The sequence below is a fragment of the Mesoplodon bidens genome (assembly GCF_964165515.1).
Source record: "Mesoplodon bidens genome assembly, chromosome: 11".
Taxonomy (NCBI): Eukaryota; Metazoa; Chordata; class Mammalia; order Artiodactyla; family Ziphiidae; genus Mesoplodon; species Mesoplodon bidens.
The window spans coordinates 37,011,547-37,026,929 of record NC_138167.1 but is presented as its reverse complement, the minus strand read 5'-3'; the positions used below and the strand labels follow the sequence as shown (position 1 = coordinate 37,026,929).

General features: G+C 46.1%; 1 protein-coding gene across 2 annotated transcripts in view; it reads right to left on the bottom strand.

Moving 5' to 3' along the window:
• Positions 1-430: 430 nt before the first annotated feature.
• PPM1H (protein phosphatase, Mg2+/Mn2+ dependent 1H) overlaps positions 431-15,383 on the bottom strand; it is a 270,221-nt gene continuing 255,268 nt past the window's right edge. Inside the window, exon 10 of one of the 2 annotated variants that reach the window (XM_081249010.1) lies at positions 431-5,473. In XM_081249010.1, the coding sequence (XP_081105136.1) occupies positions 5,326-5,473 (148 nt within the window). In that variant the 3' untranslated portion in view covers positions 431-5,325. The remainder of the gene's footprint in view (positions 5,474-15,383) is intronic. The other variant, XR_014017051.1, reaches the window with a different exon arrangement.

The window sequence follows — 15,383 nt, the reverse complement described above, 5'->3', positions numbered from 1 at the left end:
TAATTTAAAAAAAACCTAATTCATGGATACAGAGAACAGATTGGTGGTTGCTAGAGGCACAGGGTGGGGAGTTGGTGAAATGGGTACAGACTTCCGGTTATAAAATCAATCAATCCTGGGGTGTAATGTACAACATGGTGACTATACTATAATTGCATAGTATTTGCTAATGACACTGTAGTGCATACTTGAAAGTTGCTGAGAGAGTAAATCTTAAAAGTTCTGGGCTTCCCTGGTGGCGCAGTGGTTGAGAGTCTGCCTGCCGATGCAGGGGACGTGGGTTCGTGTCCTGGTCCGGGAAGATCCCACATGCCACGGAGCGGCTGGGCCCGTGAGCCACGGCCGCTGAGCCTGCGCGTCCAGAGCCTGTGCTCCGCAACGGGAGAGGCCACAATAGTGAGAGGCCCGCGTACCGCAAAAAAAAAAAAAAAGTTCTCATCACAAGGAAAAGAAGTTAGTAATGCTGTATGGTGATGGATGTTCTCTAGACTTAATGTGATGATCGTTTTCACAGTATGTACACACTGCATCGTTAAACTGTACACCTGAAACTAATATAGTGCTGTCAGTTATCCTCAATAAAAAAAAAAAGAATTACCTGTTGGGAGTAGTTCTTGGGAGTAATATCCATGGTAGTTCTAGAGGCACTGTTGAAATGTACAGCTTTTACTGCTGATTCCTGTGAAGATTTATAGTGTTGGCATCCATTCCCATCTGATTTTCTTTTGAGTCTGTTCACAGTTGATGACTCCCCATGAGGCCATGACCCTCTCAACTCATTCCACTACCTGGTATGAAGAAACTTCTTAGTGAATTAAACGAAATGACACAAAAAGGTTTTGCTAAAGGTGTCCTATATACATATGTATAATATTTTATTTTAAAATGGCATTGAGCATATACATTTCTTTAGCTTTTTCCAGGGAACATTGCACCTAAGTTTCAAAACACACAAAATAGATCCCCTTTACTAAACAGTTTTCATTTTGGGGTTACAAAAGTCAAGGTTTCACAATCACAAAGCATAAAGGTACATGGTTCCGAAACCATTTTCAGGCAGATTCCTCTCATTCACTGTACGTAGGGTATTTTCTTGGAAACCCAGACCATGATACATTCCTTACAAATGATCTCCACCGTGGACCTCCCTGGGTTTCCAAAAGAAACAAAGAAAGTGGAGGCAAAACAGGAGTAACAGAGTAACCTCAGGACACCCCAAACACAAAATACTATGGAAGACTGGAAGACTGGAGGACACGAGATTCTCCTTCAAGTACATCACAGTAGAAAACAATACATTTAAAGCCTCATTTGGTCACTGTCTACCTGGTCGCTACATAAACAAAACATCTAAGACGCAAAGGCAAAATTAAAGCTATTTACACAAATCATGTGGATTAGAGAGAGCAGCACTCCCTGGACTGACACTCAAACCACAAAGAACCACCACGGTACTTACAGAAGAGGCAGGTGGGGCTGCTCATGTAGTGTCCCTTGAAAAATCCCAGTGTATGCACATAAGTCACATCACCCATCACTGTGACATGTCTCTGCAACTGAAAGTCTTCAAAAATCCAAGTTCCTAGTGTAAAATTCTGCCCGGCGGCCAGATACTGTTTTACTGTTTTCTTTGATCCGCTACCTTTTAGGGTCAGCCTGGTGAGTTTTTGCATAGATAGTGACTCTCACTGCTTTCTTCATGTGTCCCAATAGCACGAACTTAGCAAAAATAGAATCTCATTAAAGTTTAACCTGTTCAGTCTGAAAACAGTGGAGCTGCTGGGCTGCTTAAGGAAAGGTAAGATCCTCAGACTGTGGTGGAAAGAAAACCACTGACTACTCGTGGCCTTGTAAATAAAGTTGATTGGCAGATGAGGAAGGAGGTTAGACCAGAGTCGTAAAGATGTGAGAGATTTTTTTTTCCAAGTGTTTCCATGCTAGTGCTCTTGGTGAACTGAAAACCCTGCCCGAACGGCCAAGATCTGAGGCCAACTCTGGATACTGGGACTCTCATCCTTGCCCACCAGTATCTACTGACAGCTGTGGTTCTTTCCAAGAAGTAAATGAATACTTAGAAGAGTACAAAAAGAATGAGCACAGCGGACCTCATGCAGCCTCATGGAGGTAAATTGCTAGGGATTAAAAAATTAAATACCCCAAATTCCCCAAAACTGTAAACTGTGGAAAATGACACATTCCCACTTGGGGGGCTCTGTCCCATTAGACAGCTGAGTGCTTGGCCTGGCCCGACTTTCACTTCTCTGTTCCCTCTGTAAGAACAGCAGTTAGGCAAGCACAACCACAGGAGAACACACCCTCCAGTTTTCTGGTTCTGGTACTGCTCTGATTTCAGGTTTTGAGAGAACACAGGTTTGGCTGTTGCCTGACAAAATGCCACAGTGTGGATGGAGTGCAAGTTTGCTCTCTTTAAGGAAAAGAGTGTCACCAAATATTCTGAAGAGCAAGTGCCAGTCCAGCAAAGAGATTTAGAACTAAGAGAGGCTTTCATTAAAGGAAGTGGCCACACCTCTCCCTGCCAGATAACCGTAAAGACTTGACTAGGAAATCGAAAGCTTTTTATTAAATAAGACTTCCTCTGAGGCTACTAGGGCAAGCCGACTTGACTGTAAGTCAGATATGCAAGATCACAGAACCACGTATAAATATGTTCTGCAGAATTTTGAGTGTGTTGCCTTTTGACCTTTCCAGGAATGCTCCAAGGGGGAAAAATAAGGCTAAAACTGAGTAAGCTCAATTCACAGAGCAATATCAGTGCTGGGCAGACCTGCCGCGAGCATTAACAAATCATTTTTTTTTTCCCACATTTGATTTATTCATCTCATTTGTGGTTTCCCTCCAATCCCCCAAACTGGCAACATGGCTTCAGCTTGCTACTAAGATCTTTCCACCCAAGGGGGCTTATGAGGAGAATTCCTAGACACCTTTCTAACTAAATCCAGTAGGACTAAATACTCAAGACTTTAGGATAAATTGAATCAGGGGCTTCCAGAGTTTTTGCTGAGACATGCCTTGGCAGGAAATGAATTGGAGAATTGAGTCCAGGTTGTCATGACATCTATATGATATGCACATGCAAACTCTGACTCTGGTGCCTTGAGTAAAACCAGAGAAGCTCAAGGTAGGGCCCAGATAGAAGCCCAGGAAATAAAAGAATTGAAAGGCAGTGGGAACACGGGGGAGAGGTGACTGCTCGTGAGGACAGCTTCCCAAAGAAGGCAGCTCAGAGCCCTCCTCCACGTACAACTTTCTCATTTCCGAATTCATACGTGGCTTTGAGAGTCAGAGCAGCAACAGAAAGCGGACCACACTGCTGTAGGATGCCTGCCTGTTTCCCCAGAGCATCTTGTTCTGCCAGGGCAGCAAATGGTTTACCACAGACTTCTCCCCACAGAGACGCTGGGGGTGGCTAAGATTTCCTGAAGGAGGAGGGAAGCCGTCAGAGGACGATGACTCCTGACAAGGGACCAGTGAGTCCAGTTCTTCCAACACAACATTTTGGCAAACACTCGGTGGGTGAATTCCCGCCATACTTCACCTGCCAGACCAGGCGTTGTCTCCACACTCTGGGATGAATACATTCCGAAGCAGGAAGGCTCCAGGACATTCCTAAGAAAATAGCTACATTCCAAGAATGTAAACGAAAGCGATCCACTATCCCAGAGGAAAGGTTCCTGTCCTCCACTCTGGGGAAGGGACTGAACAAACAGGAGAAGTGTAACTGGCTCTCCAGCCTTCTGGGGGAATCACACCAATGACCTTTGTCTTTAATGGGTGGGAAGCATGTCTTATCACAAAAAGTAGTCAAGATGGTGACGCTACCACAGGAGGTCTGCAGGGAGAAGACTCAGTGGTTGGACACTGCTCTGTAAGGTCCCCCATGCCCAGAAGCGGTCTGCCTAAAAGTGATTTCTAAAAATCTGCTTTGCGAGTCCTCCCGGCCGAGAAGCACCAGGGAGATCTGATCCGTCTGCTTCTGCTCTCGTGAGGAACACCCAGAGGTGACGTGACAGTGGGAACAGGGGTCTCGGTACCTGGAGGGCTGGGACATGATTCCGTGGAGAAGGAACAGAGTGCCCGGCCTGAGAATGACCGGTCAGCCTGATTCAAATTCACCTTTATCAGAGGGCCGCTCCGAGCGGGCCTTGCCTCGATATGATGGGGAGGCGGAGACAGCGCTTGACAGAACTCCGCTCCTGAACATGTGATTTGGTGGGGGGGGGGGCTTGGGGACAGTCCCGGTCCACGGAACCTGGATCCAGATGGAGGAGTGCTCCTCAGATGGGGTGTGCTGAACTGATACAAGGAACCTCTTAAACTGCTCGCTTCAACCCTGCTTTGTGTCTGTCCCTATGGCACAGCGGGTGGGGGAGGGCCAACCGTTCCAGAAACGAAATCCAGACTCTCCCAGAGAGACCTCAGCCACACCAGGGGGGCCCTTGAAGATGACAGAGGAACTGTGGGTCCAGAGAAACACCCATATTTCCACGAAAACACACTGATGTGGTGAGAAAATGCAACTCAGGGACAAACTGTCACATAACAAAGACTGAACTCCATCAGCCAGGGCACCGCTCCAGATGGCGGCCTGGGTGGTGTGGGCTACGGGATGTGGGGACAGTCTGGGCTGGACTTGGACACACAGATTCCTCGACAGGGGCCTGGAAAGTCCCAGGCCTGTTCTATGGAAGGAAAACAATTTAAGATTCAAGGAATGTCAAAAAAGAAAAAAAAAATCCCTGCCGCACCCCACCGGCACCAAAAAACAGTAAAGAGAAAGAGAAAGACACACACACACACACAACACAGATAGTGTTCCCTGAAATAAATCTCAGGCTTACTAGAAGATGGGCGCTTACATCTTCTGAGGCATGATCCCCAACTCTCCAATGCAGCACTTTTAACCCGTAGGGAAGTTGGCAGCTTGGCAGGCTGAAGAGTCTTCTGCCAGTGACACCCAAAAAGGGCTGCCCCAGCTACTCTGGATAAAATAAATATGATGGATGTGCCCCCAAATGGGCAGTGGCCACCTAGGAGGCCTATGAAAGGAACCAACAGAAACACAACACTCAGTAGCAGCCTTTATGTTTTGCTCTTGTTGAGTATCCAGACCTGTTACTAAAGAGGAAACTGAAACCCGTGGGTCCTCTTGAAGCTTAGCCAGAGGGCTTTCAGCAGCAAGCTTCCCATCTGGACAGGGAAGAGGTGGCATCATCTGGAACTCTGCTGGAGCACTTCCCAGCCCCACCCTGCCCAGAGGCATCCCAGCTTTCTTCCCTTCTGTCCTTCTAAAACCCTGGGCTGTTTTCATGACAGTTTGTTTCCATGTATTAAAGGAATGACATATACAGAGATGTCGTCTCCTGAGCCCAGTCGGTCATTGGATATCCTCCATCCTCTGTCCTTCAGGACGCCACGGGCACGCATCACCAGGTCCTGAGCCGCCAGTGTGTACCTGTACAGGGAGAAGCAGGAATGAGACTGTCAGTGTGGCATCAGGCAGAATCGGGGGGAGGCTGGGAAGGAGGCATCACTACAACTGTATGAACAGTTTTCAAACACCCTTAAAGTCACAAAAACCTAGGACATCTTTTTCCCAAATGTGTGACGCCTAATGTGAGACTACTAGTTAGGTGGTAGATGGACAAGATTCTACATACATAAATAACCTCCTAAATTGTTCTGCTTTTCAGTCCTCTTTTGAGATTTTTTTTTTTTTTAAAGATGTTGGGGGTAGGAGTTTATTAATTAATTTATTTATTTTTGCTGTGTTGGGTCTTCGTTTCTGTGCGAGGGCTTTCTCTAGTTGCGGCAAGTGGGGGCCACTCTTCATCGTGGTGCGCGGGCCTCTCACTATCGTGGCCTCTCCCGTTGTGGAGCACAGGCTCCGGACGCGCAGGCTCAGCGGCCATGGCTCACAGGCCCAGCCGCTCCACGGCATGTGGGATCTTCCCGGACCGGGGCACGAACCCGCGTCCCCTGCATCGGCAGGCGGACTCTCAACCACTGTGCCACCAGGGAAGCCCCCCTCTTTTGAGAATTTTGATGTCAACAAGAGAGTCCCAGTTTAGTGCTGGTGTATCTTTAACACATATCTGCTCGGGCTCAGAGCTTTCTACAGCAAACAGTGTGTAGCTAAAAAAGTACATGGGAAAAATAAGAACTTTTGTTTCCAATGTTTATTTTTAGAGCCACGTTGCTTTTAGGACAAAGGATGGTCATTTTCCACTTATGGTAGGGGTAAATCTCCTTTTTAAAGAAACTGTTTTTAAAAAGTGAGTTGATTTAAAGAAAAATGTTAATGATAGCGCAGGTAGCAAAGGAGCATAGTAAAAATGTGAAGGTTTTATTGGTACATGACTGGGAAACCTCGGTGTGCTCAAGCTGTACCATCCACCCTCATCAATGCCACACTCTTCTCTTCACCACTGTAAGTACAGTGAGGGATCCCCAAGAATTTGAAAATAAGATTGCTCACTGAGACTTAGAGCATAAACTCAAAGAAGAATAATGACTATGCCATAAATGGATGGGAAGCATTAAAATCTAGAAAAAGACTTAACGTGGGAGGTGATTTGGGTGTATGTAGCCTAGGTTAGCCCTGAGGCCTAAAACAAAGAGACAAAAACATTGGCAGGTGTCTGTCCAAATACAGATTGAGGCAGAGAGAGTCTTATCCAACAGATTTCAAAGAAATTCAGTTCCACTGGTAGGACCATATTTAGTGAGGATGGATGACTCTTAGCTTCTGCCATAGAATACAGTTTCCCTTGATTTTGACTTCATGTTCACCATATAACCTTCTAATTATGATCTGCCTCCCTGTGTGGCCTGCCGACAGAGAAAGAGTGAGCTAGTCATTTGTACTTTAAGAACGTCAGTCCTATTTCTCCATATAAACATCAACTGGCATTTCTTCAGTTTGCAGATCAATCATGAAAGCTTGGTTAAGGTGAGCCCAGCTCTGATAATGAATTTGTTCTTTGTGTGTTGATTAAACCAGTTTCTGAACCTGAGAAGCTAAAAGCCAGCCTCTGGTAAATCACCAAGATAATAAATGTCACCCTGTAAGGAAGGCCTCTTGGAAGCCAGCCTGTGGACCTTAAACAACAGACCACCCTGATGTTACTGTTGCCTTTCCCTGCTTGGAATGTCACTCGGCCTTGCCTTCAGAACTTCGAGTTATGGAATTCAGAACACCAGAAGCTTCTTGCATTTCTTCTGTTAAAATCCCTTATGGGGCTTCCCTGGTGGCGCAGTGGTTGAGAGTCTGCCTGCCGATGCAGGGGACACGGGTTCGTGCCCCGGTCCAGGAAGATCCCACATGCCGCGGAGCGGCTGGGCCCATGAGCCATGGCCACTGAGACTGCGCTTCCGGAGCCTGTGCTCCGCAATGGGAGAGGCCACAACAGTGAGAGGCCCACGTACCGCAGGAAAAAAAAAAAAAAAAAACTTATGGATTAAGCGACTCTCATGTTAAAAGAGACCTGCATCTAGCCCCATTGTTACATTACTTAAGAACAAGGTCTGTAGCAAATAATCTCAGGATTGTTAAGATTCCAGGCTGTAGAGTCTTTGAGACTCAAGTCTACTCAGATAGCCCAGGCAGAGAGAAGTGCAGCACACACTAAAGGTGGCAGAGAGAGGCTATTTTAGTTAATACAAAATAAGTGACGTTCCTCCTAGAGGACGGGTGGTAGGTGAGTAGGAGAGACACCTTCTTCTTCTGTCCTTATTGAGAGAATTATCAGTTTTGAGGCAGAAGTATCTCCAGTTACACTTGAGGGAAGATGCCACCAGGTAGCCCTTCTGAGGGTTCTCTTCCTACTGGGATCATGAAATAAACAGAAAGGACTCCAAAGAGGCCTTTGGCTAAAGAGCCAAATACATGCCCCCTTATCCACATACTGCCACTCATATACTATATTCAGAAGAGCTCTCAGATGCTCACCCCAGGTTACTCTTGGGTTTTATATTGAATTGTATGTCTGAGATAAAACCTCACAGGGAAAGGCTACCATCAATATCAGTTGATGTTTATTACCCTAGTGACTGACCAGGGTCTAGACCTTAGCCTTTCAAGTTCAGAAAGCTGGCTGAGGCAATATACTAGTTCATAGATTCATCTGTCAGGGCTGAACACACCTTAACTCAGCTCATGAGCAAACTAGACACAGAAGATTATGGCAAGTAATGAGAAAAGATGGCTGGCAGCAAAAGGAAGTTACTTAAAGATGTTAAAAAAACAGATGAAGGAAGTCAGGACCGGTCTCTGTGGTAAATCACAGGTCCCGCAGTCATGGGGCAACAGCTGAGATCAGAACAAGGTTAAATGAAAGGCTTAATGTCCAAAATATATAGACAGCTCATATATCTCAATATCAAAAGAACACAAAAAACCCAATCAAAAAATGGGCAGAAGACCTAAATAGACATTTCTCCAAAGAAGACATGCAGATGGCCAAGAGACACAGGAAAAGATGCTCAGCATCACTAATTATTAGAGAAATGCAAATAAAAACTACAATGAGTGAGGTGATCCTCACTCTGGCCAAAATAGCCTTCATCAAAAAGTCTACAAACAGGACTTCCCTGGTGGTGCAGTGGTTAAGAATCCACCTGCCAATGCAGGGGACATGGGTCTAATCCCTGGTCCAGGAAGATCCCACATGCCACGGAGCAACGAAGCCCGTGCACCACAACTACTGAGCCTGCGCTCTAAAGCCCGTGAACCACAACTACTGAAGCCGGTGTGTGTAGAGCCCGTGCTCCGCAACGAGAGAAGCATGCGCACCACAACGAAGAGTAGCCCCCGCTCACTGCAACTAGAGAAAGGCCTGCACGCAGCAGCAAAGATCTAACGCTGCCAAAAAGAAATTAATTAAATAAATTAATTTTTTTAAAAAGTCTACAAACAATAAATGCTGGAGAAAGTGTGGAGAAAGGGAACCCTCCTACACTGTTGGTGGGAATGCAAATTGGTATAGCCACTATGGAGAACAGTATGGAGGTTCCTTAAAAAAACTGAAAATAGAGCTACCACATGATCTGGCAATTCCACTCCTGGGTATATGTCCAGAAAAGATGAAAACTCTAGTTTGAAAAGATACATGCACGCCAGTGTTCACAGCAGCACTATTTACAATAGCCAAGACATGGAAACAACCCAAGTGCCCATTAACAGATGAATGGATAAAGAAGATGTGGGGTGTGTGTGTGTTTGTGTGTGTGTATATACACACACAATAGACTATTATTCAGCCATAAAAAAGAATGAAATATTGCCATTTGCAGCAACATGGATGAACCTAGGGAATATCATACTAAATAAAGTCGGAGAAAGAAAAATATTATATCACTTATATGTAGAATCTAAAAAAATAATACAAATGAATCTATTTACAAAACAGAAACAGACTCACAGACATAGAAAACAAACTTATGGTTACCAAAAGGGAAAGGGGGGAGGGGATAAATTGGGAGTATGGGATTAACAGATACATACTACTATATATAAAGTAGGTAAACAACAAGGATTTACTGTGTAGCCCAGGGAACTATATTCAGTATCTTGTAATAACCTATAATGGAAAAGATTCTGAAAAAAACACATTTAAAACTGAATCGCTTTGCTGTACACCTGAAACTAACACAATATTATAAATCAAGTATACTTCAATTCAAAAAGTTAAAACAGTGCCTACTTCATTTTATTTAAGTCACATAAGAGCATCATCCATAGTTAAAGGCAAGAGACCATCCTGATATTGCTATTGCTGGAGACTGTGGGTATTGAAAAAATGGTCAAAATTAGCTTTGATATTTTAAAAAGCGGCATTAGGTCACCTAGAAAAGATGGTTACCCAGGAAACCCAAGGGCTCTAGAAAATTAAGGTTTTATTCTCAAAACTGGTTATTGCCTATGCCAAGATAACTTCCCTTGAGCCTGCATTTCTCTCTGTCATCCACTCTGTCTTCCCTTGGGTGAACTCTTGAGAGAGAGAAGACCCGTTTTTGCTTCCTCAATTTCTTCCTTCCCTTTTTCTTCCTTCACTTCTTACCAGTAGGCCCAGTACCCTGCTAATCCGGCCTCCTACACTTCTCCGTGCTCATTCCACTTGACCTTTCTCCAGCACAGACACGGTACTTCTGGCCATCTTCTTTATTCTTGACATCTCCTGTCTTTTCTTCTGAGTTTTCCTTTTTGTTTGCAGAGGTGGGAGGTGTTGAGGTTGGCTTGCCCACCACACCACTGCACACTCCAAGTTCTCCTATGTCTGGGCTTCCATGACACAGGGCACAGCTCTTCTTACTTTCCTTGGTAGGCCCCAGTTAGGACTCAGGAGGAGTCAATAAATGTTAACTTACGTTCACGGCCAAGGTGGGACTTTCTCATCTATCATCCTTAGTTAATGCTGTCCCCAGTCTCTTAAGTAGGAAATCGTAGTCGTTTTCAGCGCTACCTTCTCAACATGCTATTTGCCAATGATAAATTCCACAAGGCACTGTAGGACTTCTAAACTTTGTATTATTTAAAGTGTATTTCATTACTGGTAGATGGCTAATTAAAATAAAACCTCAACTTTATAGTTACTAAGATGCAAGTTAAACCTGTTGTATAAACCGCGATTCTGAATTTATTTTTGCCATCATTCACACATACATATACATACATATGTAAAATTTATTTGGTATTTTCTATTTTTCTTTCCTTTCTTGATTTCTGTCAGGTTGATTGCTTTCTTGAATACCTTTTTCCTCTCTCTACTAGTTGAGAAGTGATTATTTCTGTTGTTTTAGCAGCTATGCTTAAGTTTTTAATATATGTCAATCAATATTTGTGTCCTTCTCCAGAAAATAAAAAGATATTAGAATGCCTTCTTTCATCTGTCATGTTATTGCCTAGTATTTTAATTTTGCCTTGTTTTTAACTCCTATTAAAAGTCATTATTATAATGTATATAAACCAACATACTAACTTCTTTGCTTTTCGAAGTCTATTCCTTTCTTCTGGACTTGATTTCCTTCTGTTGAAGTACATTTTTTTTTTTTTTTTTTTTTTTGCGGTACACGGGCCTCTTCACTGTTGTGGCCTCTGCCGTTGTGGAGCACAGGCTCCAGATGCACAGGCTCAACGGCCATGGCTCACGGGCCCAGCCGCTCCACGGCATGTGAGATCTTCCCGGACCGGGGCACGAACCCGTGTCCCTTGCATCGGCAGGCGGACTCTCAACCACTGCGCCACCAGGGAAGCCCTGAAGTACATTTTTAGTAATGCTTTTAACAGTGGTCTGTGAGGGATAAACTCACCAAGTTTTGGGGCCACAAAAATCTTTATTTTTGCCTTAAATCTTGGATCATAGCTTTATCGGGTATAGAATTCTAGACTGACTTATTTTACCTTAGCTGTTTGGACATAATATTTCATCTTTTCTGCCTCTCTTGTTGAGAAGTCTGTCTTATTTCATTTTTTTAAAATAAATTTATTTATTTGATTTATTTATTATTTTTCGCTGCTTTGGGTCTGTTGCTGTGCACGGGCCTTCTCCAGTTGAGGCGAGTGGGGGTCTACTCTTCGTTGCAGTGCACGGGCTTCTCATTGCAGTGGCTTCTCTTGCTACGGAGCACGGGCTCTAGGCACGTGGGCTGCCGTAGTTGTGGCTCACAGGCTGTAGAGTGCAGGCTCAGCAGCTGGTGGTGCCCAGGCTTAGTTGCTCCGCAGCATGTAGGATCTTCCGGGACCAGGGCTCAAACCTGTGTCCCCTGCATTGGCAGGTGGATTCTTAACCACTGCACCACCAGGGAAGCCCTTGTTTCATTTTTTTTATAAGTAAACGTCTTTTCTCATTGGTAGCTTATTAAATTGTTATTGTTGATATTTTGTTGTTGATGGTATGAAGTTCCACTGAGACATAATAGGATTTCTTTTTATTTATCATGGTTGGAAATTAGTTTTACTCCTTCAAACTGAGAAGATATTTCTGATTCTGGAAAATTTTCAACCATGAACTTTCTGAATGCTGACTCCCCTCTTATTTTTTGTGTTTTCTCCATAATTTTATATTTTCTCCTGTTAGATCCTTCTCATTTTACCTTCCAGATTTCAGTCTCTTTCCTGTTTTTTTAAAATCTCTTGGTAATATCTTTCAGTTCACTAATTCATACTTTAGCAGTTTACTATTCTCTATATATCTCTACTATACTATTCTCTCCATTCAGTGAGTTACTTTATTTCAATGACATTTGCAAATTTCTATTTGGTTCTTTTCCAAATCCACCTCTTCTTACCTTGTGGTTCTATTTGTACATGTTTAAAGTTTCTTTCATCCTGTTCTGTTAGGTTTTCTTTGGGGGGACAGAGGGAAGGCTCTGTTGTATCCAGTTATCCTTTCTCATGGTAGGTTTGAAGGTAAGATAGAAGCCTCTCTTCAGTAGGGTTGTTTACTGTGTGCCTTGGGTTATCTACAGAGATTTTTAAATGTGCCTTTACTGGGGGACGTTATGGGTTCTTCCAGTTCTAGAACATGTTTTAGGTGCGACTCTTGGCTTAGGATCCCCACACCCTACGTGTGGTGTGAGGTTTAGCCTCACACTTTCCTGTGTGGCGGGCCTACCCACCCGCCTCCTCACAGAGCCTCAGTTTCATCAGGTTCTTGTCATCATCCATGTGCCGCAGGAAGGATGCCCCAACCTGAGCGGGAAGCTTAGGGAGAATGCCTTGGGACCATTTCTTCCAACACTGTGGCCAGGAGCGCAGATTCCTCCACTTGACTTCTCTTTGCGAGGCTTCCCTAGCGAATGCGAATGCGACGTCCCCCCTGTAAAAGAGCAGTCTGCACGGACAACTGAAGGGCACTGATTAGATGCTGCTTGCAGTAACTGAACAGTGCAGCTGAACTCTAGGACTGGTTTCCTGATGTTTCCTTCATGCTACAGGAGACACAGTATTGAAACGAAGTCACAAATCGTGTTTAGGTAAAGTGAGGCCGCTTGTGGGGATCTTTCCTCATAAGCTGATCAACTCAACACAACCCCAGGCACCTAGTTCTTAGGAGAAGGTTTTTTTTGCCCCAGCTCCAATCTCAGCCAGGCTGATGGACACTTTAGAACTCATGAGCATCCTTAGTCAAGCACCATCTTGCCCCAGGCAGGAAACCACCTTTAAGGTTGCTTTATATCAAATCTGGTGCCTGAGGAAAAGAAGAAACATTTCCTCTGGAGGGAAAGGACTGCTTCTCCTCTCCCCCATTTCATTCTCCTGCAATTTCTACCTGACAAGGGCTGTCTGGTTTGGTAACAATGAAAAAGACTGCTTCACGTGGCAGTAAGACAGGAGGGTTCTACTGAGTTTGGTGCTGAGGCTGAACACAAAAGGCACACGTGCCAGAGACTGAAGGGCACAGGAAGCAGCGGGAGAGAATTTGAGTCAAAACATGAAATACAAATACAGAACATACAGGAGAGCAGCAGAGAAGAATATGGTGCAGCTGATGACAGCCAAAGGGTCGTGGATTCTGTTACACCCCGGCCGGGATGACGAGGGGCTGAGGAGCCCCGTGATCCTGGAAGCTGGATGTGGGGGAGCACCTCAGGGCCTCACGCGGAAGGCTTGGTCAGACCGCATCCGGGAAGTAGTGCGGGAGTAGCTGGGGTACTCACCCCTCCTAACGAAGAGTCTCCCAGGGAGACCAGTTTTGTACTTTGAGAGCATTTTTCTTCTCTGGCTGAAGCTTTCCATATTGATCAGCCGAGCTCTGCTGAAAGGGGCGGCGGCCGGGAGGGGTCTGACTTGGCAGGTGCACAGGGCCTGGCGCAGAGGCTTCCTCGGGCCGAGCAGGAGGGAGCAGGGGAGGGACAGTAGGGGAGAGAAGAAAAGCAGAAAAGGAAGAGGGACTGAAGGACCACGGGAAGGCCAGAGGCTCTTTTCACAACCACTGACGCTGAAGTCAGGGTGGAAGGAGGCCAGAGGGCACGTCCTCCATCGTCTCTGTCGTCTTTGCCACCGCTGGGCACTTCTGAGCTCTTTCACCTCTTCAGTGGGGTGTACGAAGGGCCCCGGGTGTGGGCTGGGTTGCCACGGGTCCCAGCCTGGCTGCACCACCGCCCACATCGGGGGCTCTGGGGAAACTCCCTAGCCTCTCGAATCTGGAATAATGCTAGTGCCTGCCTCAAAGGTCCTGCTGGGGTGAACAGAACCTTCCTAAAGCATTTCCCTCATTAGACATAAAAGGCCTCTCTCCCCGACCAAGAGTTCTGCCCGCAGTCATCCACCTTTTGTAGAGTCTCTTCCCACAAGACCACATCTGAATCAGCAGATTGGAGTGTCAAAAATAAGTCCGTTTCAGGCCTCAGGCTGTAACCTGGCCTTAAAGCCAACAGTTCTAGTTGGGCAGGAACTTCTGTTTGCCATTTGGATGGTACAGACAGGGTCTTAAAAGAGGGAGGGTAGGTGGCAGGAACTGGGGAATTAATGGGTTCCGAATATTTGCATATAAAAGGCAGCTTCCATCTGCTGAGGCCCCGCAGTAATAGAGTATGATGGGAACAGGAGAAGGAATCCTCTTTGCATTCTGAGCAGGCCTCTGAGGTTTAAGAGGTAGAAAAGCTCTCCCAAGCTTGGGAACATGGGCAGGGATCTATGGTAACGGGGTAGGTGGGGTGAGGGCGGGTGACTTGGAGGGATCTCTTTGCTGTGCTCAGAACCAGGCAACTTGTCCTGGGAGGAGGCCCACCTCAGGCTCACTGCTGGGAGCTGAGCCACACGTGTCCCTTGTCTGGCTCTGAAGCCACTGAAGGTGCTCATACCAGCTTCTGTCCCGCCTGCAGTGTGGGGACTTCACTCAGGCAGAGTACCCTGAGACACGGGAACAGCGACAGCCGCTGCCCACAACACTGTCCCTGTGTCCCCTGGGGGTCTGTGTGTCAGCAGGTGCAAGGCCACGGACTAGGGAGAGCTTACCACCCCCATGGGAGATGGCGAGAACACCCACCAGGCCTCGCCCACCTCTCTGCCCCGGCACCAGCTTCCTGGTTTCTCAAGGTGGTGCGAGTTCATTTCGATAGGAGGGGGCATAGCAGACTATTTTCTTCTGCATCGTCCCTGGGAAGCCCTTTAAAATGCCCTGATGGGGGCTCCCCTGGTGGCGCAGTGGTAAGAATCTGCCTGCCAGTGCAGGGGACACGGGTCTGATCCCTGGTCCGGGAAGATCCCACATGCCGAGGAGCAGCTAAGCCCGTGCGCCACAACTACTGAGCCTGCGCTCTAGAGCCTGTGAACCACAACTACTGAGCCCGTGTGCCACAACTACTGAAGCCCGCGCGCCTAGAGCCCGTGCTCCGCAACGAGAAGCCGTGCGCCGCAATGA